The following is a 25969-nucleotide window of genomic DNA, read 5'->3' as shown; positions in this document are numbered from 1 at the left end:
CAGAGGAAAATAATTTTCTTGGGTGGCGAAAGTCATGGAACATTTTTGGCTAGGCTTATATAGGCCTCAGGGCTGATAGCCTAGTACCTACCTATGAACCTGTGTTTGGGAAGTTAAAGTCACCCAGGATCAGGGTTAAGGGTTGAATCTTGGTAGATTCAAACAGGTCCAAATAGGCAGATTGGGCATATTGAGTCAGATTTGGGGGCCAGTAGCTAGCTATGATTTGAACAGGGGTCTTGGCAGTGGTTAATGTACATGGAGTGTCTCCTGTGTGTCATACTGTTTGACCAGCCTGGAGGTGTGTATGCCTTTAATGTATATTGAAACTCCATCTCCTTTGGCTTTACTGCTCACAGTTTGGGATCTGAGTGTATGATAGGATGAGTAACCAGGTAAGGCTGTGGTGCTTTCCACAGCTTTGAACCGGGTTTCTGTGACTGCACAGATTTCAGCATTTTCCAAGGTTAGGGAATGCTTGCAATGAGTGCATTTCATATTTAGACTCCTAGCGTTTAGCAGCATGACCTTTAATTTGTGTTTTGTTGAAATTTTTATGTTGGTAGTTTTAGCCTCATATTTTTTCCTAAAATATGTACTATAGGGGAGGCAAGAGCCTTTGCCAGGAGCCTGAAGCCCAGGTGAGACAGATGCAGGCCATGTCTGGCAAAGCATTGTGGTCTGTTGATCATATCTTCCCAGGCTGCCATGTACTGGATTCCCCTGGAATGACACCAGAAATTAAGCCAGTTGTTAAAGTCAATCATTTTCTGTTTGTATTGAGGCATCATTCTGGGTGACGACAGAATGCTGCTTAAGGCTAGGGACATACCTGCCTTGGACACATAATCAGTGAGCTCAATTCTCTCTCTCTTCATATAGTCTCCAGAGAGGTACGTCTCAAGTCATTCATGCCAACATGGATTATGACAGAGTCATAACAGTACCTGTTGAGAAACTTGAGTGCGTATGTGATATGGTGGATTCTGGCCCCTGACAGGCAACTAACTGTGACTTTCTCCTAATCCAGCCTGGTGAGAGGCACATCTGTGTATCTCACAATGGAGTCTCCTATGACTAATATGTTGGGTTTATGGTGAAATCTTAGTGGCTGTGAGGTGGGTTCCGGCGTGTAGCCCGCAAGACAATTCCCTGCGAGCTACATCGCCGAACCCAAATGGCTGCAGCGGAACTTTGCCGTAGTGCAATACGGCTGAAAAGCCTAGCCGCTGCAGCTGTAATCTATGTACGGGCAGAGACAGCCATACTGGATGTGTAACACATTCCTTATTTACATTCAAGGAATGCATTTATTTACTAATTTATTTTGTTGTCAAGTCTGACAACATAATAAATAAATACTTAAATAAATGCATTCCTTGAGGTACAGGTGTGTGGACTATGCGTGGTATGTGGTGTGGAGGGCTGTGGAGATTGCATGTGTTTTTGCCTCAGAGGTCTCTCTTGTTTGGTTATGTTTATATGCAGGACCTCTGCATATGTAGGTGTGTGTTGTGTGCATGGTGGTTGACGTGTAGTGATTGTGTTGACAACCTTTTCGGTGCCAAATATACTGGCTTGAGGGGGAGAGAGCTTGGACTCTAGGTTCCTAATGTATTCTGTTTCTTCATTGCTTCTTCAGTTTGTTTCCTTTATTCTCAATGTTACTGTCACTCTTTCTACTTCTTTTAACATAAGAAGCTGTGTCTCAGATATATTGCCATTTCTCATGTGTTACTCTCAGCTGGTATATCTTGTCTATATAGTGTGCTATAATAGTTTACAGTTACATTCATACTTTTTCTGGTTTGACTTCTATTGTACTATTCTCATTATTTCTCATTTTAGATATATTCCTTTCAACTTTTTGTTGCCTCAAATGTTGAGCCAGCAATTTGTTTGCTCTAGAGTTATTGTAAAAAAAAATAGCTGTTTTAAAACAGTTGTGTTATGCTCATTTTCATGTGAATTAAAACCTGTTGTATTCTGCCTATTCTTTTTCACTTCTGTGAGCCCTATATTTTTAAAGCTCTAGATGATTAACTTCAAATACTGATTGTTTCAAAGAACAAATGAAGAAAGAGCAATACTTTTAGAGAAAATCTAAAATGATTGACATATGTAAATATATATATATATATATATATATATATATATATATATATATATATATTTATAGGGTGGCACGTCTCCCTGTATCCCACACCCACTGCTAATTATATATGCCAGCCCTGAGTTCACATAACAGCAGGGTGAAGGCAAATTTCCTTGCCCCACTTCAATGAGATCTTGCACGGAAAGCAGTCGGCAGGCTAAAAAATAAATGGAAAACATCTTTCACTCTTATAAGGTGTGTAAAACAGTGCTTGCTCTTCTGAGTATTCACTCTTATCAACTGGAACCCTCTAGATACAAATTGAATTATTATATATCTCATTTACTTTTATTCTAACCACATTTTTGAACTTCAATTTAGTTATCCAAACCCTTTGCAAGGTCTTTATACTTAGATTAAAATCCAGTAACTTTTCACTTAATCTACCTAATCATTAAACAGCTTGCTTTTCAAAAGAAATACAGGAAAATACTAGTGTTTGTGGCAGCGTTCTTTTACTTGCTTACAGACTTAATTTGTATAGGTACATAGTGTGACACTGTCACCAGATGTATCTTTATGATTTATGGCACTTTACAATACTATTTTTGTATGTAACATCTATTTAATCTTGCCCAAGAACCATATTTCCATGTAAAACATATATATTCCAATGCATATAATAATAATTATTATTATTATTATTATTATTATTATTGTAATTATATAAAAGAGCCCAAATACATGCAATATCGACCTTCAACCAATATTCTTTGGCATCTTGGCCCTCCAGAAATATCTCCCTTATTTTCTACAGTGTTTTAATCTGTAGCTACTACCATAGATCCTTGATGAATATTTACTGCTCTGCCTATTACTGATTTCATTGCTTTTTTGTTCATAGGTAAGTACTATACAATTCATCTGCAGACCATTTCAAGCCTAGCCAAAAGAAACCCTATTCAGAAGTCCTTTCTAACCTTAAAGAGGGCAAGAGAAGATAGACCTGGGGAAAATTTGAGGCTGCCCATCCAATTGTTTAGGTTTACCTTGAAAGTGTGAGGATGCTACTCTGCTTGACATTTAGTGAAAGTTTGTTCCCACTGTGAGAGATCCGTTGAGATATGAATCTATCACACCAACATGTCTTATTTATCTGCTGAAGAAGGTATAGTTGCTTTAACCAAGTATTTGAGGTGCCATTAGTTCTGCAAAAAGTAGGACATTAACTAGGGCAGGGGTCTTTCATGGCTCAAAAGGCTAGACACAGATCTCCATAGAGATCTCCATTCAGAGCATAGCTCTCAACCTTCCATCTCCATAATGAGGGACACTCACCTTCATAATGTGGAACAAGTGGGCAAAATGTGGAACACATACTAAGGGTTTGCTAACAACTTCAACTAGGAAGGTCATAGGATGGTTAAAATATGCTGGTTTTATTTATAAAGAAGATCCTTTAATGAATTAATATGATTCATTTCTATTTATCATGGATTTCACTTAAATAAATTCCTAACACTGAATATGTGACAGACTCTTTCAATGTGGAACTTTGAGGAACTTCAAGGAACATGAACTTTCTAAGACCCCAAATGAGGTACGTTCCTCGTAATGAGGTACACTTGAGAGGTATGATTCGGAGTGCAGGTCACATTTTAGTTATATCAAACATCATTGAACATATAAACATATATCCACTTTATGGAATCTGTCAAACTTTGTTTTTGAAAGCTCTTTCATCTTATTTGTTTTAGCCATCATTTTGTTTGGAAAACAGGAAAGGGCTTCATAGGACACCCCCTCTCTCAAGTGTCCAAAGTTTGCTTTTCTGCTTTTGTTGACTGGTTTCTTGTTCATTTGCCCCCTTCTGACTCTTCTAATTCTTTTCTTTTTTCCTTTTTGTGGGATCTTGTGCCTATTGAGGATCTGTGTAGGGTTTTAATCAAAGTAAGCAGAAGACTTCAAGTAATGCAAGATACAATAACTTGAAATGAAGTTTTTTTTTTTTTTGCACAGCTTTATGGAAGGAAGAAAAGTACTTCTGTTAATCTGGGTTTGTAGTGAAAAATCCCTGTCTGTATAGTCTCTTATTACTCCAGCTTTTAAGATTTTCATTTTTATTTGAAAAAAAGACTTTTCCTCACTAGCTGGTATGTCTTCAGTTTAGTCAGTATGTAGATATTGGCTGCTTTCTCATTTTGAAGTTAGGAATGTTTCCTCCATGAGCTTTTTCTCTTTTTATATTAAGTAATAGAGAGCCTAGTCCACATGCTTGAGGTATGTTTTTCATGAAGCCATTGCAATCCATCCCTGTGATTTATTATGGTGCTACTGTAAATGTCAGATTGGTTCAGCCATTTTCTGTGTCATTTGTTTTCATTTAGTTCTGTTTTTTTTTTTTTCTTTCGCCTGCTATTCGTTGTTTGTATGCCAGTTATTTTTTCTGAATGCCTGGTTAAAACATCTGTTTTCTGCAACCTTCTGTTATTTGTTTCTATGTATTCCAACAGGGAGACACTTATCTTGAAAATCTCAGAGCTACCTTTAATCTGCTTTTTCCATCTTCACTCCATAGTTTCCTGTCTACATCTGAGATTTCATAGCTGTTCTTCCTTCTACTTCCATTTTTCTCATCTCTGTTCATCTTCTGGATGTCACAGACACTTCTACCATTTTTTGTTAAATAATTATACAGTAGTTTGCAGGCTTTTGATATTTTTAATAGTTCTCTGCCCAGAGCTCTGTTTTTAACAATTCACACTACTGTTACAATCTTGGAATCTGAAGAAGTGTTTTCTTATTTTTCCTGAATTAGACATTCTTTAGTGTATTTTCCTATGTACTGATCTCTTCCTTTTTCTCTATCTTTTCTGCATCATATAAACTATCTCCACTGTAATTTTACTAAAAATAATAGCTCCACAGGCTTTTTATTGTTGCATTCTGCTCCTCCAAAAATGGGACAAAACTGCAAATATTCTTAAACTGCACCTTTATTTTCATGCTACTGTTCTTCTGCACAGAGCACAGCTGTTGCACTTAGTCCAGGAAAACTGAATAGATATCACTCTTAGATCTTCCTTCTTCCTCTGTTGTTTGATCTGTAAACTCCATTCCCTATCATTACCCTTCTGCAGCTTGCATATGGTACTGTGGTGTACAACCTGCCTTTTCTTTTTGTGATTCCTGCCTCAGCACTTCCTTTACTAACATACAATAGGACAGATAAGTTACCGTGCTGTGCACCCTGCCTTGTCGTTGCTGCTGTGCTGTAGCATTGCACCGCTTCTGTACTTACAGTGCTTCATTTGCTGATGAAATGTACTGTATACTGAGCTCGTATATAGCATACTGTATGTTTCTTTCACAGCAAGCCAGGTACTGATAAATGTACCATTCCATTCATGAATCATAGTTGTCATTTCAGCTGCCAAGGCACCCCTGCCTTGCACCTAGCATTACTACTGTACTAAATCAGTAAATCAGCTACTGCAAGCCTTCCTGGTATCTACATTCCTTCTTATTTGCAGTTTTTTAACTTGTTACTTTAGTTTTTCTGCTGGCTAATGGTCACTTATTCACACATCCTTAGTTTTTGTAAAGCCCTTCCATTTGTCCTTTACCTGTTTATTAGTCACCCTTTGTTCTTCTGTACCAGCTTTGCTGTCTGATTTGAAATATAAGGGACCCAAGATATGGTCTTGTTCCAAACCAAAACTAACCGTGGAAAAATATGAAGTAATATTGCTAAATTAAAAAGGAAAATACATCTCCTAAAAACAACTTACAGGCCAAGTGATATATTAAGGAAGACGTCAGGTAAGTATAATATGGGCATACAGGGACAGATTTTATAAATAAAGCTGCATTTGATTTATCTTGGAGGTTCTCTTCCCTTTATTAGAATAGTTTAGGCTACTTCCTAACATCTAGTTATAACTTACCCCTTCCCTATAGTACTGTGCTACATTTTTTTTTCTTTAGGAGGCACTTTGATGCACTTGTGGGGATTTGGTTTTGTTTTGAAGTCAGGAGACATGCAGCATGTTCTATCTTGACCTCATTATATGTGACCATGTGTTGTAATTATTGTTGTTTATGCAACCTGGTCTGGGCCTGAACATGGTCAGCTGTGATAAGTACCCTACCTAGTAAATAAGCATAACATAAATAGATATTCAGCACTGAAATAATACATAGTATTTGATTTATAAAGACCCTTTTGCTGCATAGCTTTCAGATGCATAAACAATGCAGTAGAAAAAATAACTGCAACCAGTTAAATATAAAGTTACATAGTGAAATGTGTTAATTTCCTGTGTAAAGAAGTACTTTTACTAATGTGCACTGGCATTCCCAGAGTTACAAATCATCTACCTCTGTGAATATGCTCTTCTGCCCTTTATATTGGATGCACCACATGGTTCTACTCTGCCTACAACAGATTTCCTCTTAATGACAAGTGACCGGCCTTCCTTCCTGGAGAAGACAACTGTCCTAGAAATGTCTGCCTTTCCGCTGCCGCGGCATTACCTCATGCTTGTGCTTTGCAGTTGTACCGGTGATATTAGCTGGTGGAAAGCAGGATTTCAATTTCAGTTCTGCATGTTGCTAATCTGGAATGTGACAGTTTTCTGATCTGCATTGTAATCTGAAAATGTCAAAAATAATTAACATATGGTGTTTGTATATGAAAATGCTTCAACTAAATTGTTTTTCTTGTAGGTGCCCCAGAGTCAGAGCACAAATGTAGCCAAACTTCTCCGTCAACTAGAAACAATCTCCAAAAAACTCGAGCTACAAAGATGCTTCTTAGCCCTGATGCCAAAGGCCTTCTCCACGAGCATATTTCCATTGAGGATGAGACAGTGTTTACATGCAGGGAGTGCAGTAAAAGTTTCTGGAATAAATACACTTTTACTAGACACCAGCGTTATCACAAAAAAGGGAAACCATTTCAGTGTACTGAATGTCAGAAAAGATTCAGCATGAAAGGGTCCCTAGTTGTTCATCAGCGCATGCACACAGGAGAAAAACCATTTGAATGTAGTGAGTGCAAGAAATGTTTCAGGGATAAAGGAGCCTTAGGTACACACCGGCGTGTCCACACTGGAGTTCGAGCATATCAGTGTATGGAGTGCATGCGATATTTTAAGAGTAAGGGTGGACTTCTTGCTCACAACCATGTGCACACAGGAGAGAGGCCATATGAATGCAGTGTTTGCAAGAAAAGCTTCAGTTACAAAAGTTCTCTTGTTACCCATGAGCGTATTCACACTGGGGAGAAGCCGTATCAGTGCAGTGACTGTAAGAAAAGTTTTAGGAGCAGAAGGATTCTTATTAATCACCTGCGTTTACACACCGGAGAAAAACCATATAAGTGCAGTGAGTGCAATAAATGTTTCACAAGGAAAGAGAACCTTGACACTCATTTGCATATACATACAGGAGAAAAACCGTATGAATGCGGTGTCTGCAAAAAACGTTTCACTTACAGAAGACGCCTTGTTAGCCACCAGCGTATTCATACCGGAGAGAGACCATATTCCTGTATCGAATGTAAGAGACGTTTTAAGAGTAGGGCTGGCCTTAATGCTCACCAGCATGTACATACAGGATGGAAACCTTACCAATGTAGTGCATGCAACAAATGCTTCAACTATAAAAGGTACCTTGTCAAGCACCACTGTATTCACACAGACATTAAAATTATAACTGTGCAGTGAATTCAAGAAATGGTTTAAGTGGAGCATGCAATGCTGATGTATTTCATCATCATTCACACACACAAAAAAAGCCCCTGTGAACATGTTTTTTTGTTTTGCTAATAAAAACGTTGTCTTTCTACTGTACATTCACACTAGATAGAAACAATATTATTACAATGACTATTTTATCATTATACAAACCTGTTGAGTACCAGTGTGTACACTTTTGATTAGAGAATTTTTTGGAAGTTCAATTGATGCAAGTTTTTATTTTTGTGCTGAACAGGGCTTTATTGCCTTAAACATGTTTATATAAGAAAAAGATGAAATGTATTGATTGTAAGAAATGGTTTTGCTCTAAATATCCACTTGCACAGCATGAGAAAATGGGATATATAAAAGTGATGAAAATTACAGACATGCTTTTGTATCACTGTGTAACCATATGGATCAACTGCCACGGATAGCCCAATGTCCAGCCAGTATATAGGTTCATAGGTTCATACTAGGCTAATGGCCCTGGGGCCTTTACAAGGCTAGCCATGGGATTATCCTGGCATAGTGCCACCCGACCTTAGTTTCCAGTGCATATGTCAAGTAGAGCCACTGGAGCTATCCCCGGGGTGAATTTTGTGTTTCCCATCCACTCATCAAGATTTCTCTTGAAGAGGGTCAGCGAGGTGCTCTACTTGACATGTATAGGAAGTCTGTTCCATAGAATGGGCAGTCTCTGGGTTATGAACCTGTCCCTCCAGCAAGTTCTGTTTGTGGTAATGAGGTTGAGGTCTCTGGAGCATGTGGTACAGAGAGATTGGGATTTCTTTAGATGTAGCATTTCTAACAGAGCTGGGTCAGATGTGGCTTTGTAAGTCAAGCAGAGATTGCCTATACGTAGGCGCTATGATGCAGAGAATAGTTGGAATGTTTTGAGTCTGTCCATATAGGACAAATGTTTAAGGCCTAGAATCCTCTTTGTGAAGTACTTATGCTGCCTCTCCAGTTGTTGCAGTTGTTTAGTGAGGTACAGCCCAAATGTGGCATTGTACTCGATGATTGTCCTAATGAGGGAAGAGTAGAGGAAGACAATTACCTGTTTCTTCCTGGATGCAAAACCCAAAACCCTTAGTAATGAGATGTGCCACATAGAAAGACTTTCTGACCACAGTGGCAGTATGGTGATTAAAAGAGAGGTTGCTGTCAACCTGTGTTCCCAGATCTCTTATAATGCCCTCTGTGTTCAGTGGACTACCATCAATGTGGTAATTCATGGGAACCAGCTTTTTCCCAAAGGGGATGACGACACATCTTTTGGCATTGAGCTTAAGACCATGGTTCTGACACCAGTCGTTGGTCTCAGTGAGGCCATTCTGTAGGATGTCAACATCACTTGGGACGTTAATAATAGCTCCCAACTTGCAATTGTCTGCAAACTTTGTCACCCAGAGTCCCTCCGTGTTGGCCTGGACTTCAGAGAAGTAGATACCAAACAGGAGAGGATCCAGGACCAAACGTTGTGGGACTCCACTCGTGACTAGTCGGTTACTTTCACACTGTGGGTTCTATCTGTGAGCCACTTTGCAACCCACCTAGTGATACAGGAGTTGATGCCAAGCTTAGTGAGTGTTTCTATGATTCCTGAGTGGGGAATGGTATCAAAAGCCATGGCCAGATCAAGGTAGGCTTTATGAACCACCTTGCCTTCATCCTCAGCTCTGGTGACTGACTCAAAGAAGTCAACCAAGTTTAGCAGGCATGATCTACCCTTCACAAAACCAAACTGAGTGGGATCCAGAGTTTGGAGATTCCATATATCCTTCTTTATTAGGTCCATGATGATGCATTCCATAGCTTTGCATATCAGACTCATCAGGCTAATGGGGCGATAGTTCCCAGGGTCTGTAGTCACTCCTCCTTTGTGGAGAAGGATGACTGTTACAGTTTGCCATTCGGTAGTGACAAAACCCGAGGTGAGGCTGTGATTGAACAGGGCACATAGGTGAGGTGCCAGTTCACTCTGTAGTTCATGTAGAACACAACCAGGGATATTGTCAGGTCCCATAGAAGTTGTATTCTTGGCATTGGACAGTGCTGTTTTAACCTGTGCAGCAGTAATACTGGGTGCCTGGCAATCTACTGGTATTATGATTGGTACTTTGGGGAGAGGGGTAAAGTTGGCACTGAATCTGTCAGCCAGTGTACTGGCAATATCTGTTGGCTTGGTATGGGAGGTACCATATCAAAGCATTTAGATCTTGTATGCACTGTATGTCGCACGTATGCCCCCCATACTGGATGTAAGGCATAATGGTGATGTACAGATGCAGTTACCCTGAACTTCATTGCCACCAGTCCAAACACCATCATCGTTGGTCTGAACACCCTTTGCTTTGCTGAATACCTAGCCATCAGATAAGTGCCCTGTTGGGGACTTTTTTCTTTTTATTATTGATATAATTTTCCTTTTATTACCTGGAGTTCATGTCATCCAAGAAGGGAAAATGTCAGTATGGGAGGCAGATTCCCCATAAGGATTGCAAAGAACAATGCCTTTTTTTGTTTGAGTGCTTCCTATGACCATACCTCTTGTGGTATTTGTAAGGCATTTGTACCTAAGGCTCTTAGAAGCCAGTTGTTTTCTCTGACTGTCTATCTAGAGCACCAGAGGCTGAAGCAGTTAACTTGGGGTAGTATGGTGGAATCAGTTAACCTCGAAATACAGCTATTAAGTAAGAAGAAGGCCAAGAAATCTCAGCCGTATTCTATGGCTGTTCAGCCTCCACTGGACATCTTTCTAGAAGCCGGTGCTAGCTCTGCATGCCATCTAGTATTGATTTTGGATTCCTTTGCTGCAACCCCATTGGAGGCCGGCATGCATCCTTCTTCTTGCCCATCCTCTGAGGCTTTGCAGGCATCTACTTCAGTCATCAAGTGGGAACCACACTTGATTACCTTGGAGGGCCTTAGTGGGATTCTGCAGATTTTGTCAGGGAAGAGGTTCTAGGTAATCTTATTGAATCTGTCAGGGTTTGCAACCTCCAGTATTTGTTAGGGCTGACATCCCTACCAAGAAAAAAAAAAACAGAAGACTAAACATTCTTCTGTACATCCTAAGGACCCACAAAGGGAATGGCAGGAGTTTACTCAAGGCCTATTTAATGCTTAATTGCATTGAAACCTCCCAACGGGGTTTCTGTCCCTACCCCTACCCTTGGACTTCTACTCCTTCCAAAAGGCATAGGGAACCTGATTCCTTGGTTGAGAATTTGGAATGTAGTCTGATCCTTGTTTTACTCTTCCCAGTTGCTTACTCCTTTGGCTTATGGCTCTAATGAAGAGGAGTTCATTAGCCCTGAGTCTCCATTGGAGGAGTTGTCTTTTGGGGACACAGCCAGAATGTTGGAATATTTTAAGTGGGATTCATCTCAGGTGTCTGATACCCAGAAGAGGTATTATGAGCTGCATCAGGTGGACACTCCTAAACCTTCTGAAATACCTATGTTGCCTGCTTTGTTAGACACCTTTATAGCTGCCTGCAAGACTCCTGATTTTCAGCTCTCTGCTCCTAAGAAACCTGACAGATTCTATAAAGTTCCTATGGATTGTCAATTCCTCTGTAAGTGTCCATCTGCTGACCCTGCTGTGATGTCAGTCTCCTCTGACAAGCCTTCTAAGCTTTTTCCCTCTTCTTGGCTTTTGCCTTCAGTTAAGGATAGTGGAGGACTGGAAAGAAAGTCTGTACTGCTTCCACCCTGGCATTTACGGGCATCAATTACCAAACCCACATGTCCAGATATGCTTTGGCCTTGATTTTCCAGGTTTTTTCAAGTTGTTGCTGACTTGCCTGATTCTGAAGGGAAGTCTGCTTTATCTGCTTTGGATTCTACATCTCAGGCAGCTCACCACTCTATTAAGTTCAGCTACGATGCTGCTGGTGCCTTTTTTCAGAGCTCCTGCCTTTGGGTCTGTCATGAGGCGTTACTCTTGGCTTCATCTGCAGTCATTACCTGGAGACATTAAGAATAAGTTGCTGGATGCTCCTTTGGATATTAAGAATTTGTCTGGGACTGTTGCTGTTGGTATGTTTAATTCCCTTCAGTAAAAAGGTAAACCTTTGCTGGACCTTAAACATATTTTTGTATCCCCTGTTCCTAAGTTTCAGAGGAATTATCCTATTTGGTCTGCTTTTGTTCACAGGCAGCCTCATCAAGCCACTAAAGACAAGAAGAGTGGTAGGCAAGATCCTTCCTGTTGCAAAGGCTTCCTTTGCAACAGTTATAGCAGAATTCCTTTACTTTCTCAACCATAATTTGGAATGTAAGAAGTCCTAATTTACTGCATGGCAGTTTCTTAATTACCCTAGAGGATACTATTAAACCGCATCCTGCCTTCCCCTCTGTGGGAATTCTACTAAATTCCAAGTGGCTGCTATGCATTTTTGTGAGCCTGCTTATCCCTAAGCATTCTACCTCTTTCAACCTGCTGTTAGGAAGTGTTTTTTTTTGCTACTCGCAATTTGTTAATGTCTTCCTTTGATACAATATGTTGCTATAACTGTATGAACGTTTTAGCCATTGCCAACTCCTTTTACTGATTTATACTGTTAAACTACATATTATTTCATATTCTATGTCTGCACCTGAGTTATAGTTCAAGGATAGAAAATGCTTTTACTGACAGACTACATGTTCTAACCTAGCCTCATTAGAACAGGCGACTATTGTTCACAGTTGTTTATTACTTCTATTTTAATGATTACACTGTAGTTTTGTAGTTGTATTGTGTAAGCTAAACTGTTGTTAAGTCTATTCTAAGCAGATACTTGGGCTACTTAATACTGCCTCATTATATTAACTCCCTGTTTTCCTACCTTCTTATCCTCCTAGCTGTCTAGACATTACCCTGAACTAAGAATCTTATCTGGCTATTAAGGATACCGTCTCTCACAAGTCTTCTCAATTTGGATCTAATGTTTTGCTGTCCCAACACTTTAATACTGCCTGAGCAGCATTTTTATAAAGTGCGTTTATTTCTTGACCCTGTTGATAGCCATTTTCAACTCTGTTTGTTGATCTAACTAAATATTTGGCCTCTGTGAAAGGAACGCTAGCAGCCAGACCCCTCTCCAAGACCTGTACTGTCTAACATCTCCTTTCCCATACTGCCTACCTTACTCTTCACAACTAGTTAATTTTCTGCCCTTAGTCACTTGTTGCAATACCACCACAGATCACTAGGTGGCAGTCTAACCAGGCCTCAACCTTTACCCTCTTTTCATTCTTACTAGTTTAACTCCTTGCTATATTTCTTTCCTACGTTCTCCTGCCTGGTCTGGTTGAACAGATATTCCGTAACTGCTAACTCTATGCTCCTACCTGTTCTCATACCACCTTCTACCCTCTAACTAGTAAACAACATACTTCTGTCTTGAACTTTACCTGCTCCACCTGACACTACTTACCTTCCCTAACTGGGCTACTCTGCTCACTGATTGTCTCCTTCACTACTTGCTCTACCCCGCTCCCTACCCCCAATTCTCACCCACCCCCAGTGCTGTTACACTTATTCCTAACAAGTCACACCCACGTTACTACCTATCCAGTCAGTCTCAACATATAATTCTCAACTCCTCCCCTACCTCCTCTTCTCTACTCCACCTCTTTATCTAACACCACTCCTCCTGACTTCTCTCCTTAACTTACTCCTTACTCACCTCTACACATAATCAGTAACTATAATCACTTCTTTTACAGCTATTTAGTTTATCTTCTACTCCCTTCTCCCTTCTTCTGACTATCTTTCTAAACCATTACATTTATCTCTTCCTACCTTTTATCTACACTTTAAGCTTCCTATCTTCTGTATATAACCTTTCTATTTCACTGCCCTAATGGCCCATTCTCTCAAACCTTCCCTGAAAAACTTTCTTGTCTCCTCTTCCTTATTTTTACTTCTATCCTTAACCTACTCACTCACTGCATATAAACACTACACTCTAAAGCACATTGTGACCTATCTACAAACACTCCCCATCACACATCCCCACAGCCTTTTTCATAGCAACATCACCTCTACTTCAGCCTATTTGTTTCCCAAGTTCCATAGAAACACCCATGTTTCTTACCTCCCCAATAAGCTAACCCCACCCAAGTACTATAAATACTTAAAGATTTCCTCCATTCAAACCATAAACATTCTAACAGCTGGAGATATTCATCCCAATCCTGGCCCATCCCCACCAAATACCAATCTACAGAATCCATCATTTAATAATGCTACCTCTTCTTTAATAACTCAGAACTCCCTCAGTATAGCACATCTTAATATTCGTAGCATTAACAACAAAATTAGTCAATTGCATACTCTCCTTCAGATTTATCCATTTGATATCCTTTGCCTTACAGAAACTTGACTAAAACCTTCTACTCATGACCTAGAAATAACCCCTCCTGGATATAATATCCTAAGATGTGACCGTATATCAAAAAAGGTGGCAGTGTAGCTATCTTGTTCAAATATGATCTTCTGGTTTCACTCCATGATGTATCACTACCCTCAAATACCAATGATGAGACCCTTACTATCAAACTCCAAATGAATAGCTCTAAAGCAATCTATATAATCTGCTCTTACATCCCTCCAGGAAACAATACTAGCACCCTAGAAAACATTCTCAATAGCCTTTCTACCCATTTACCACAGGAAACAATTATATTAGGCGATTTTAATATAGACTGGACCTTATGTAATTCCCCCACCCCTAACACCCATATTAATCTATTTGGTTTCAATCAAATAATAAACTTCCCCACTAGGATCCACAAACCAAGTAACAAAGAAACTACTCTTGACTGGATCCTTATAAATAGTCACCCAGATACCTATAAGGTAGGATCTCTCCCTGACGACATTAGTGATCATATTTTAACCTTTATCACTAAACAAAAGAAATATAGCCCAAAAAAGAACAATTTTGTCACCTATCATTCTAAAAAACACTTCCAAGCTGAGAACTTTATTAATGAACTAAAAGCATGTAACTGGTCATCTCTAAAACTACTTAATCTAGATGAAACAATCTCTTACTTTAATTCTACTTTCCTTCAAATTCTAAATAACCATGCTCCTTTCCACTCCTCCAAAATCAGGACAAAAATAGTCCCCTGGCTCACAAAACAAACCAAAGAAAAAATGTTTCTACGAAACAAAATATGGGCAAGATGGAGAACCTCTAAAAGCTCTGTAGATCATCTATACTTTAAACAACTAAGAAATGCTGTCAAAAAGGATATAATCTCAGATAAAAAAAACTACTACTCCCACCTGCAACATTCACACTCTAATAATCCCAAAATATTCTGGTCTGGCATTAATAAACTTCTCAAACCAGGACATGCCACAACTCCTTCCCCCTGCTCTATTCCCAGTAGTAATTATCTGCAAATAGCTAATGCCTTTAACAATTACTTCATTGAAGCTATTCAAACTTTAACTCAAACTCTAGTTCCTATGACCCCCACTCCTACACAACACACTAACAGTCCCTTTCCCTCCCTTCATTTGCAACCTGTACCAACCTCCTTTATCTGCAAACACCTTCAAAAACTCAAACCCTGCACTCCCTCGGCTGATTGCCTCCCAGCAGAATACCTTCAAATTGCAGCCAAAGCCATAGCATACCCTGTTTCTATCCTGATAAACAGATCCATCTCTGAAGCCTACATCCCCTCTATTTGGAAATTCTCTCATATAATCCCTTTGCACAAAGGAGGTAAATCTACTGAAATCTCCAACTACCATCCTATTGCTCTACTCTCCCCACTAGCCAAAATTATGGAAAAATGTATTCACCATCAGCTACTCCAGCACCTTCTCCAAAACAACTTGCTTGCTAGCTGCCAACACGGATTTAGGCCCTTTCATAGCACTACTTCTGCCCTTTTAACTTTTACTGATTGCATAAATAGGAATCGTAACAATAACTGTCTCTCAGCTGCTCTATTTATTGACCTTTCCAAAGCCTTTGATATGGTCAGTCACAACCTACTTATTAATATGCTAAAAGCCCAATCTCTTGACCCACAAGCAATCCTTTGGTTCAAATCTTATCTGGAAAATAGACAACAAGCAGTACTCTGGGACAATAATCTATCCACACACCTCCCAGTGAGCACTGGAGTTCCTCAAGGTTCTATCCTAGGCCCTCTTCTTTTCTCCATCTTTATTAATGATCTCCATACTGTTTTTCCACAATCCACCTGTATACAATACGCTGATTACTCTACTCTTACCTGTACTGCCAAGTCTTCTTCCTCTCTCCACACCCTTACACAAAATGTATTTAACACAGTTGAAAAATTGTTCACCTTCTTCTTAACCCCAAGAAAACTAAGCTACTACTCTTTACTCCCACCAAAAAATCTCCTCAGTTCCACTTCACTATTACCTCTGACAATGGAACCTGCATTTCCCCTGATTCTACTGCTCAACTACTTGGTATAACTATTGACCATAACCTCAGCTTTGATGCCCATGTTAATAATATTATAAAAACTGTTAATAAAAAATTAGGCTCCCTGTATAGAATAAAACCCTTCCTTACACCACTAGCTAAGAAATACATTGCCCAGACTCATCTTACTTCCACCCTATTCTATACATCTGCCATTTACACCAGTCTATCAAAGCATAATCTCACCAAACTTGAAACTAGCTACAATAACATAACCAGATTTCCCACTGGCTCTCTGTACAGAACCCATCACTGCCTCAACCTTAAACAACTCAAATGGTTAGAACTACAAAATCAACTACTATGCAATCAACTTGTGATTGCACAAAAAATCCTGCACCATCCTACTAATACTCCCATCCTCACTAATCTGATCTCCCCTTATAAAAAATCTTTCAACACTACGCTCAGCTAATAAGCTACTTATTGCCAACAACCCTTCTAATAACAAAGCAGGCGATTCCCTCTTCTCCAATGTTGTGGGTAGAATCTGGAACAAACTTCCTAATACACTCACCTCACTCTCATCCTCTCTAATCTTTAAAATACACCTTAGAGACCACCTTAAAATATATTGGCTTTGCCCCTGCTCAAAGCCTGATTGAATCTACTTTTCTTCTCTCCCATCCCGTTTCTTTTTCTCCTGCTTCCTTAACAATTACCCCCCATATCTTATGAACAATACTACTAAATAGTTTTGCTAATGTTCTAATGCTTTAGACTTTGGTTGACTTCACATGAACCCTACTAAAGCATTAAGACTTGTTTATTTCTTACTTCTACTCTAATGAAACCTTACATTGTTCACAATTTATTAATTTTTTCTTATCGTGTCTTATTATGTAATGTGAAAATAGTCATTTTTAGAATATTTTGAATGTATTAATTCACTCATGTTGGAGCTTTTCTCCTCGGGCCTCTACTGAAAAGGGATATGTATCTAGCTAGACTAGCCCGGTCAACAAATGTAAATAAATAAATAAATAAATTCTGCTAAGTCTTCCCAGGCTGCTGTGGTTCAGAAGCCTTTTCTTTCTGACAAGCCTGCTTCTCTCTGACATTTTGCCCTCCCAATGACTTTTGGCCAGGTTAATTTGTCCCTACAGCTCTTCCTCTGTCTTCCTAACTGGCAACTCATCACCTCAGATTCTTGGGTTTTGTCCATCATTCATCAAGATTACTTTATAGTATGGGAGTCTCTCCTTCCTTTTTCAGGGATTCCTCAACCACCTGTAGTGCAGCTTCCTCTTTTCTTAGAGGTTCTTGGGTCCCTGGTAGAGCAGGGAACAATTCAGTCGGTTCCTTCTTCCCACATGGGAAAGGATTTTTACTCCAGAATGGTCCTAGTTCCTTGAAAGGAGGGCAGTCAGAGGCCTATTCTGGATCTCTCCTTGCTCAAACCCTTTCTCAAAGTTCCTTTTTTCGTATGCTTTCTGTTCAAACCTTGTTTCCTCTGTTGTTGCCCCAGGCTTTTCTGGTGTCCTTGAATCTGAAGGATGCTTACCTTCATATTCCTACTCACTCTTTTTTCAAAATGTTTTTACATTTCCCTGTTTCTTCCCCTCATTTTTAATTCTTTGCTTTGCCCTTTGGCTGCTCTACTGCCTCAAGGGTAGTCACAGAATGCTTAGCTCCTGTGATTGCCTTTTCAGACACCAAGGCATTCAGATTTTTCGTAGGTAGGTACTAGGCTATTGGCCCTAGGGCCTATATAAGCCTAGCCAAACGGTACCCTGGCTTTTGCCACCCAAGAAAATTATTTTCCTGTGTCCCTGTCAAGCAAAGCCACAGAAGTGATCCCCAGGGTGAATTTCCTATCTCCCATCCAATCATCAAGATTTTTCTTGAAGAATGCTAATGAGGAGCTTTGTTTGATATAGATAGGTAGTTTGTTCCAGAGTATGGGAAGTCTCTGAGACAGGAATCTATCCCTCCAGCATGTTCTGTTTATTATGGTGACAATGTTTAGGTCCCTAGAGCGTGTAGCTCGAAGGGATTGGGATTTCTTTACGTTGAGCATGTCCAACAGCTCTGGGTTTGACATAGCTTTGTATGTTAGGCAGAGATCGCCTCTGAGTAGGCAATATGCGACAGAGTAAAGCTGGAGTTTTTTGAGACTATCTGCATAGGGCATCTGTTTGAGGCCGGCAATTCTCTTTGTGAGGTATTTCTGTGACCTTTCCAGTTGTTGTAGATGTCTTGTGAGGTACATACCAAAAGGGGCATTGTACTCTATAATGGGTCTAATGAGTGATGAGTAGAGGAGAACAGTGACCTCTTTTTTCCTGGGTGAGAAACCTTTTGTGATGAGGAGTGCCACGTAGAAGGATTTCCTGACTACTGTGGCAATGTGTTTATCAAAGGAGAGACTATTGTCCACCTGTGTCCCAAGGTCTCTTATCACACTTTCGGTGTTAAGTAGACTACCGCCTATGTGGTAGTTCATGGGTGCAGAGTTTTTACCAAAAGGGATGACAATGCACTTTTTGGCATTGAGCTTGAGGCCATGGCTTTGACACCAGGCATCTGTCTCAGTGAGGCCCTTTTGTAGGATGTCCACATCGTTAGGAGATTTGATTATGGCTCCTAGTTTGCAGTCATCTGCAAACTTTGTTAGCCAAAGACCTTCTGTGTTAGCCTGTACTTCAGAGAAGTAGATACTAAACAGGAGAGGACCAAGGACTGAACCCTGTGGTACTCCACTTGTCACTGATCCTGACGGTGGATTTAGAGTCTGCTACTTTCACTCTTTCTCCAAGTTGCTTGTTACAGGCTCCAGAGTAAACCATATCTCTCTTTCAAAGTCGGGGGTTCACTATCAACTTCCAAAAGTCTGTCCTGATTGCCTTTCAGGATCATGTCTATCTGGGCTGCAAAATTCAGATGTTGGCCTCTGTTTCACCTTCAAAGGCTTTGAACTTGACAATTTGTTTCATTCTCTTCTTCCCCTGCATGCCATTCCAGCCAATATTTCTTTGGGCCCTAGGTTTCATGGCCTGTTATATTCCATATATTCCATTGCTTCCTCTTGCCAGATTGCATATGAGGAAGCTTCAGTGGTACCTCATGTCAATTTGGCTTCAGCATTGCCACCCACAGGATTTCAGAGTGTCTCTCTTTCCTTGTCTCAGAAGGGATTTTGAATGGTAGATTCAGCAACTTACCCTCATTCCAGGTCTGCCCTTTCAGCCACTGGTTCCTTCTAAAGAACTGTTCATAGACGCCTCTGGTTCCTTCTCAAGAACTGTTCACAGACGCCTCAGACATGGGTTGGGGGGCTTACGGTGTTATGTGATTCGTTTTATGTTTTGAATTTCCTATTTAAATGAAGGCATTTGATTTCTTTTTTACACACTAATGAAAGGTTGATCCTGAAGACTTTGTGAATTATTTCCTGTTTGGAATAAATGCTGTACTTTACCTCAACGTTTCCAGGTTTTGGATTTTTTGACTACAGGCTTCCTGTGGTCACCAGCAAGTCAAAGATCTCTGGCACCTCCATCAACATCAAAGAGATGAGAGCTCTGATTCTGGCCCTTCAGGCTTTTTACCCCATGTTCTCTCCAGACCCCCTGAAGATTTGCACAGACAACACCACAGTGATGTGGTATATCAAAAAGCAGGGGAGCACAAAGTCTTACCTTCCTTGCAGGTTGGCTCTTCAGGCTTGGGATTATCAGTTAACTCTTCAGGCAGTGTATATTCCTTCAGAGCACAGCAAGTGGCAGAATTCTTGAGCAGGTCCAAAACACAGACTCACTAATGGATGCTTCAGAGAGATGTGTTTCTGGACATAGTCCATCGGTGGGGTATTTCTCAGATAGACCTTTTTGCCTTCCCTCTGAACAGGCAACTCTCTCTTTTTTTTTCCAGAGTGCTGTGCCATCTGCATGGAAGATGGATACCCTTTCTTTCCCTTGGAATAGGATGTTTGTCTTTGTTTTCCTTCCTCTTCCTCTACTTCCAAGAGTCCTGCAGAAGATTGAGCTGGACTTCCCAAAAATCTTGCTACTGCCTCCCTTTTGGCCAAGACAACAGTGGTTATCCTTCTTAATGCATCTTGTCAGGGACAATCAAGTTACCTCACTGGTTGGATCTCCTCACACACGATAAGGGGTCAGTCGTCCATCCTTACTTGCCCACTCTTCAGCTGACATTATTTTGATCCCTTTTAGGTACCTCTTTTCTGAGGATATGCTCAAGGTTTTACTGGAAGCAAGGAAACCAGCAATCAGAAAATCTTATATGTCCAAATGGAAAATATTTTCTGTCTGGTGCAATGCTTATAGCCAGGAACCTTTTTCAGTGGGGGGGTCCCTCTGGTTCTCTCTTATTTGTGTGAGTTGCTCCAGTCTGGCTTGGCCTATTCTTCTGTGATGGCCCACTTGTCAGCAATGTTTGCCTGTCTGTCCTTGAATCCTCCTCTGGCTTTTGGTTTTGACGTCAAACAATTTCTTAAAGGTGTCCTGCATCTTAGGCCCCCAAGAAAACCTATTCCTCCTCCTTGCAACCTTAATTTTGTTTTGGAAAAATTTGACTTAGGCTCCTTTTGAGCCTGCAGATGTTCTTCATCTCACATTGCTGCAGTCCTTACACTTGGGTAGTCCGCTGTCCTCGGTCGGCCCGAATATCAAAGTATAAGGCTGACGTCGGTCAGGGCGCATTTGACTGACGTCAGGACGTAAGGGTACAAATGCGCATGGCCGACGTCATATCCTCAGTCTTTTTTGCCACGTGGTCCGATGCAGAAGCAGTGTTGCAAGTGCCGGTTGGCGTTCTGAGATTTTTCGATTTAGAAGTTTCAGACCGAGTTCAAAGTTGGCTAAGTACCCCGTTGGGGAATATTTTAGTTTTTTCTTGCCTCAGTCATTTACCGGATGTCAGAAAAAGTTAATAATTGCATTTCTTGTGGGAAACAGATACCGCATAAAGATTATCATACTTTGTGTATTCCTTGCTTAGGGCCTGAGCACGACATTGTTGGCTGTTGCTCTTGTGCTCGATTTAATAAACGCACTAGAAAGAGAAGGTTGGATTGTGCGAGGTTAGTCTTTGGGAAGCGGTGTAACTATAAAATGCCGTCGGATGCTCCAACGCCCGCTTCTTCAAAGAAGCGCAAGGACAAGGCAGTTAAGCCTAGGCTTGAAGAACCGTCTGTACCAGACGCCGGTTCTTTAGAGGTATCGGTGGAGCCGGTGGCTCCACCGGAGGTTTCTTTGTGTTCCCAGGGGGAGACCTTGTTATTACAAGATGTGGCCTCTCAGGAGACTAGTCAGGCTGAGGGGGCTTCTCATGTTACTATACTCCCCTCCCTTCCTAAGGTGGCTAGGCCCTCTCCTTCTGTTTCAAAGGCTTCCCCCAGGGGCAGGCCAGGTTTAGCTTCAGTTAGTGTTACCCCTAGCTCTTCAGGTACTGTGCCCAAGAAGCATATGCTTAAAATGGCAGAAGATTTGATTACTTTGATCAGGGATTCTATGCCCCCTCCTGATAAGAGGCCCAGGGTGGAGCCTGCGCTGGGGGTTTTGAGCAGGCTTCAGATGTTTGAGTCTTGACTGAAGACTTACAGGAGTACTCTCCTTATTCTGATTCTGATGTGGATGATTCTACTCCTTCTGCTACTCCTCCTGAGGATTTTTCTTTTCAGAAACTCTTCATTCCATGAGGGAGCATTTTTAGTGGGAAGGTCAGGACTTCTCTGATTCCACAAAAAGGCTTAGGGAATTTCTGTTGTTACCCCAGCATAGGCCTTTGGCTATACTTCCTGTTTTGGATGTAGTGGAAGATGTTTTATGGAAGCTTCTCTTAATCCTGATTCTTTGCCTCCTGCTCCTGTTAAGCGGATAGGTATTACAGGGTGCCTGAAGCTCATAAGTATCTTTTAAGAGTCCTAGGGCAGACCCAGAAACTGTTAGCCATGGGCCTAAAGGTGTTAAGGCTTCTGTTGTTAAGAATCCGGTTCCTGCAGACAAGGAGGCTAGGGCCGTGGATAGATGGGGCAAGAAAGTCTATACTTCTTCCACTCTTGCTATGAGGGCTCTGAATTGCCAGTTTCACATGTTGAAATACCAAAATTATCTCCTTTCACAATTGAAATCTAAGGTTGATGCTCTGGCAGTTGGTATTGATTGTAAGGAGTTGCAAGATTTAGTGCATGTTTCTGAACAGGTGGGTAAGCATTCTTTGCAATGTGGTTTTGATGCTGTACAGGCCTCGTCTAGGGTGGCTGCCACTGGGTCAGTTCTTCGCAGGCACGCCTGGCTGAGGGATCAGAATTTGTCTGAACATGTTAAAACAAGGATTTTAGATGCTCCTTTACAATCTGACGTGTTGTTTGGTCCTCCTGTTGAGACAGTTTTAAAGAAAATGGAAGACAAGGCTAAGTCTATGCAGACTGTTAAAGATTTTTTGCAGGTCCAGCCTCCAAAGTTTAGTAGAAATTGGCCTACTAAAGGGTGGACGTATCCTTCTTATGATTCACAGTCTAGGGGTAGATCTAGACGTGGTAAGGGCAGAGCTCAGGGCTCTTTCAGGCCTAGAACAGGGAGTTCTCCTGCACAGGCTTCGGGTGAGGGCAGGGGTCAGTCCTTTCGTAAAGCAGACCCAATGACCTACCTTTTCGGCTGCCAGAGCCTGCTCGTCTGGCAGCACCTTTGGGGGGAAGGTTGGCACTTTTCAAAGAAAATTGGAGTTTAATTACCTAGGACAGATGGGTATTGGATATCATACACCACGGCTACAGGTTTTATTTCCATACCTTGCCTCCTTTCAAAGGCATGCCAGACGTTCCTCCTCAACAAAGAATAGAGGCTCACAAACAGGTTTCTCTGTTGCTCCGACTAGGGGCCATACAGCCGGTCCCTCTGCCAGAAGTGGGCCTGGGATTTTATTCTCGCCTGTTCCTAGTACCAAAGAAGGGGAACACGTGGAGACCAATTTTGGATTTATCTATCCTCAACACTTATCTGGACATTCCCAAGTTCAAAATGTTGACGTTGCAGCAGCTTTTACCTCTGCTGGGCAAAGATCATTGGATGGTAACTTTGGATCTCAAGGAGGCTTACCTTCATGTTCCTATCAGACTAAGTTGCAGGAAGTATCTGCGTTTTCGAGCTGGGACTTCTCACTATCAGTTCTCTGCATTGCCCTTTGGCTTATCTACTGCGCCCAGAGTGTTCACGAAAGTTCTGGCTCCAGTGATAGCTTTCTTCAGACTAAAAGGAATACAGATCTATCCTTATTTGGACGACTGCCTAATTCTGGCTCAAGGAAGAGAAGGGCTTCTTCATCATTTGGAATATGTGATAGCAGTGCTAAGATGCCTAGGGTATTCTGTGAACGAAATAAAGTCCAGTCTAGTACCCTCTCAGGACATGTGCTTTCTGGGTGTGAGACTGAATACAGCATCCCAGATGGCCTTTTTAACCCCAGACAAACAAAAGAGTCTATCCCTTTACTTCCATCAACTATCTCATCAGTCCGGGCTGACTGCAAGGACAGTCCTTCAAGCCTTAGGGTTCATGGCATCTTGTATTCTGGTGCTTCCCAATGCCAAACTGCATATGAGGAAGCTACAATGGTATCTCAAAAATGTATGGACACAGCACTGCCAGGATCTGGACACTGTCTTTCAAATAATACCTTGCATTCAAAAGGAATTTTTGTGGTGGGCTCAGGAATGTCACCTAAACAAGGGACTCTCTGTGACCCGGCCAGAGGCGAGTCAGATTTTAACGACAGATGCCTCAGACAAAGCTTGGGGAGCTCATCTAAACGGAAAGTGGATACAAGACAAGTGGCCTGCCAGACTACAACATCTACATATCAACATGAAGGAGATGTTAGCAGTCCAGTTTGCATTAATAGCTTTCAAGGATTTACTTCTTCCAGGGCAGGTGTTGATTCTAACAGACAACACAACTGTCATGTGGTACATCAACAAGCAAGGGGAACACATTCTTATCCTCTATGCAGGCAAGCAATGATTTTGTGGGAGACTGCTCTCAGTTTACAACTAAGTCTTCAGGCAAGGTTTCTGCCGGGAGCACAGAACTCCTTAGCAGATGTGTTAAGCAGACGAATCATGGATCCCCACGAGTGGAAACTGGATCTTCATGTATTTCAGAAATTGACAGTGTCCTGGGGAACTCCAGACATAGATCTGTTCGCTTCTCCACTAAACGACCAGCTGCCAAAGTTTTGCACAAAGCGGTTTCATCCCACAGCTTGGAAAGTGGATGCTCTTTCTTTCAGTTGGAAAAATCTTCATGTGTATGCCTTTCCACCTCTGCCTCTCCTCCCAAAGGTACTTCTGAAGGTCAGACAGGACAAGCCAAGGATGATTTTGATAGCTCCAGATTGGCCTCGACAGCACTGGTACCCATTACTGAGAAGTCTAGTACGGAAGCCTCCATGGCCTTTGCCTTTGATTCCACATCTGTTGTCCCAGGAGGACAGTCATTTGCTCAATGTCAAACTTCGCTCTCTTCACCTAACAGCATGGCATATTCTGTTTTAAACCATAGAGGGTCTCAACTTCCACAACAAGTTTTGAATGTGATTTTGGAAGCTAGACTGCCTAGTACAAGGAAAGTGTACGCAGACAAATGGAAGAGATTTTTGTTTTGGAGTGCAGCAAAAGATTTTGATGTTTCTGAGCCTAATTTGTGTGTGGCTCTTCAATATCTTACTGAGTTGTTAGACAAAGGTTTGTCTTTCTCTTCTATTAAAGTTCATGCTGCAGCAATTTCAGCTCACTATGATTGCAACCCACCATTGTTTTCTCATCCTTTTTTCAAGCAATTTCTTAGAGGGGCAAAGAATATAAGACCCCCACGAAGAGCTCCTACTCCTGCTTGGGATCTCAATTTTGTGTTGGAGAAACTCACTCTACAACCTTTTGAGCCTGCAGCTACTGCTGAGTTGAAATACTTATCATGGAAGACTGCTTTTTTGTTGGCCATTACCTCTGCAAGAAGGGTTTCTGAATTACAGGCCCTTATGGCGGTTGAGCCTTTCTTGATTTTCCATAAGGATAGGGTATCATTACGTACTAATCCTTCCTTTATGCCTAAGGTGGTTTCTAGTGTGGCTTTAAACCAAACTATTCATTTGCCTACTTTTATGCAAATCCCCAAAATAAAGGGGAAAAGATTTTGCACACTTTAGATGTCCACAGGCAGTTGCGTTATTATTTGGACAGAACTAAAGGTTTCAGGCAGTCTCAGCAGTTGTTTGTTTCTTTTGCTTTGAGTTCTCAGGGCAAGCCTGTATCAAAACAAACTATTTCTAAGTGGATTGGGTTTTGCATTGCTTTCTGTTATTCCCATCATGGCAAGGAGATTCCAGCTGGGATTAGGCCTCATTCCACTAGGGCTACTGCCACTTCAACAGCTTTTTGAGGGAGTGGCAACCAAGGATATTTTGGAGGCAGCTACTTGGAGTTCTGTGCATACTTTCTCTAAGCATTATCACCTGCCACTTTACTCTAAGTCCAGGGCTGGTTTTGCCACTGCTGTTTTGCAGGGCATTTTGGCAGCTCCTGCTTCCTTGTAGTTAGCCATCCTCCCTTACCTCTGCTTTGGGATTCTACCCAAGTGTAAGGACTGCAGCAATGTGAGATGAAGAACATAGTACAGTTTTGTACCTACCATAAAT

The 25969-nt window shown here is 41.2% G+C and overlaps 1 protein-coding gene across 1 annotated transcript in view; it reads left to right on the top strand.

Annotated features, from left to right (window-relative positions):
- The window catches only part of LOC122795593 (zinc finger protein OZF-like), a 318033-nt gene extending 310083 nt beyond the window's left edge, over positions 1–7950 (top strand). The window contains exon 5 of the mRNA XM_044063851.1: positions 6824–7950. Within this exon, the coding sequence (XP_043919786.1) occupies positions 6824–7824 (1001 nt within the window). The 3' untranslated portion in view covers positions 7825–7950. The remainder of the gene's footprint in view (positions 1–6823) is intronic.
- Positions 7951–25969: the final 18019 nt, after the last annotated feature.

The sequence above is a fragment of the Protopterus annectens genome, chromosome 2.part2 (assembly GCF_019279795.1).
Source record: "Protopterus annectens isolate FY-2018-M chromosome 2.part2, PAN1.0, whole genome shotgun sequence".
Taxonomy (NCBI): domain Eukaryota; kingdom Metazoa; phylum Chordata; order Ceratodontiformes; family Protopteridae; genus Protopterus; species Protopterus annectens.
This window is presented reverse-complemented; position numbering and strand designations above follow the sequence as displayed.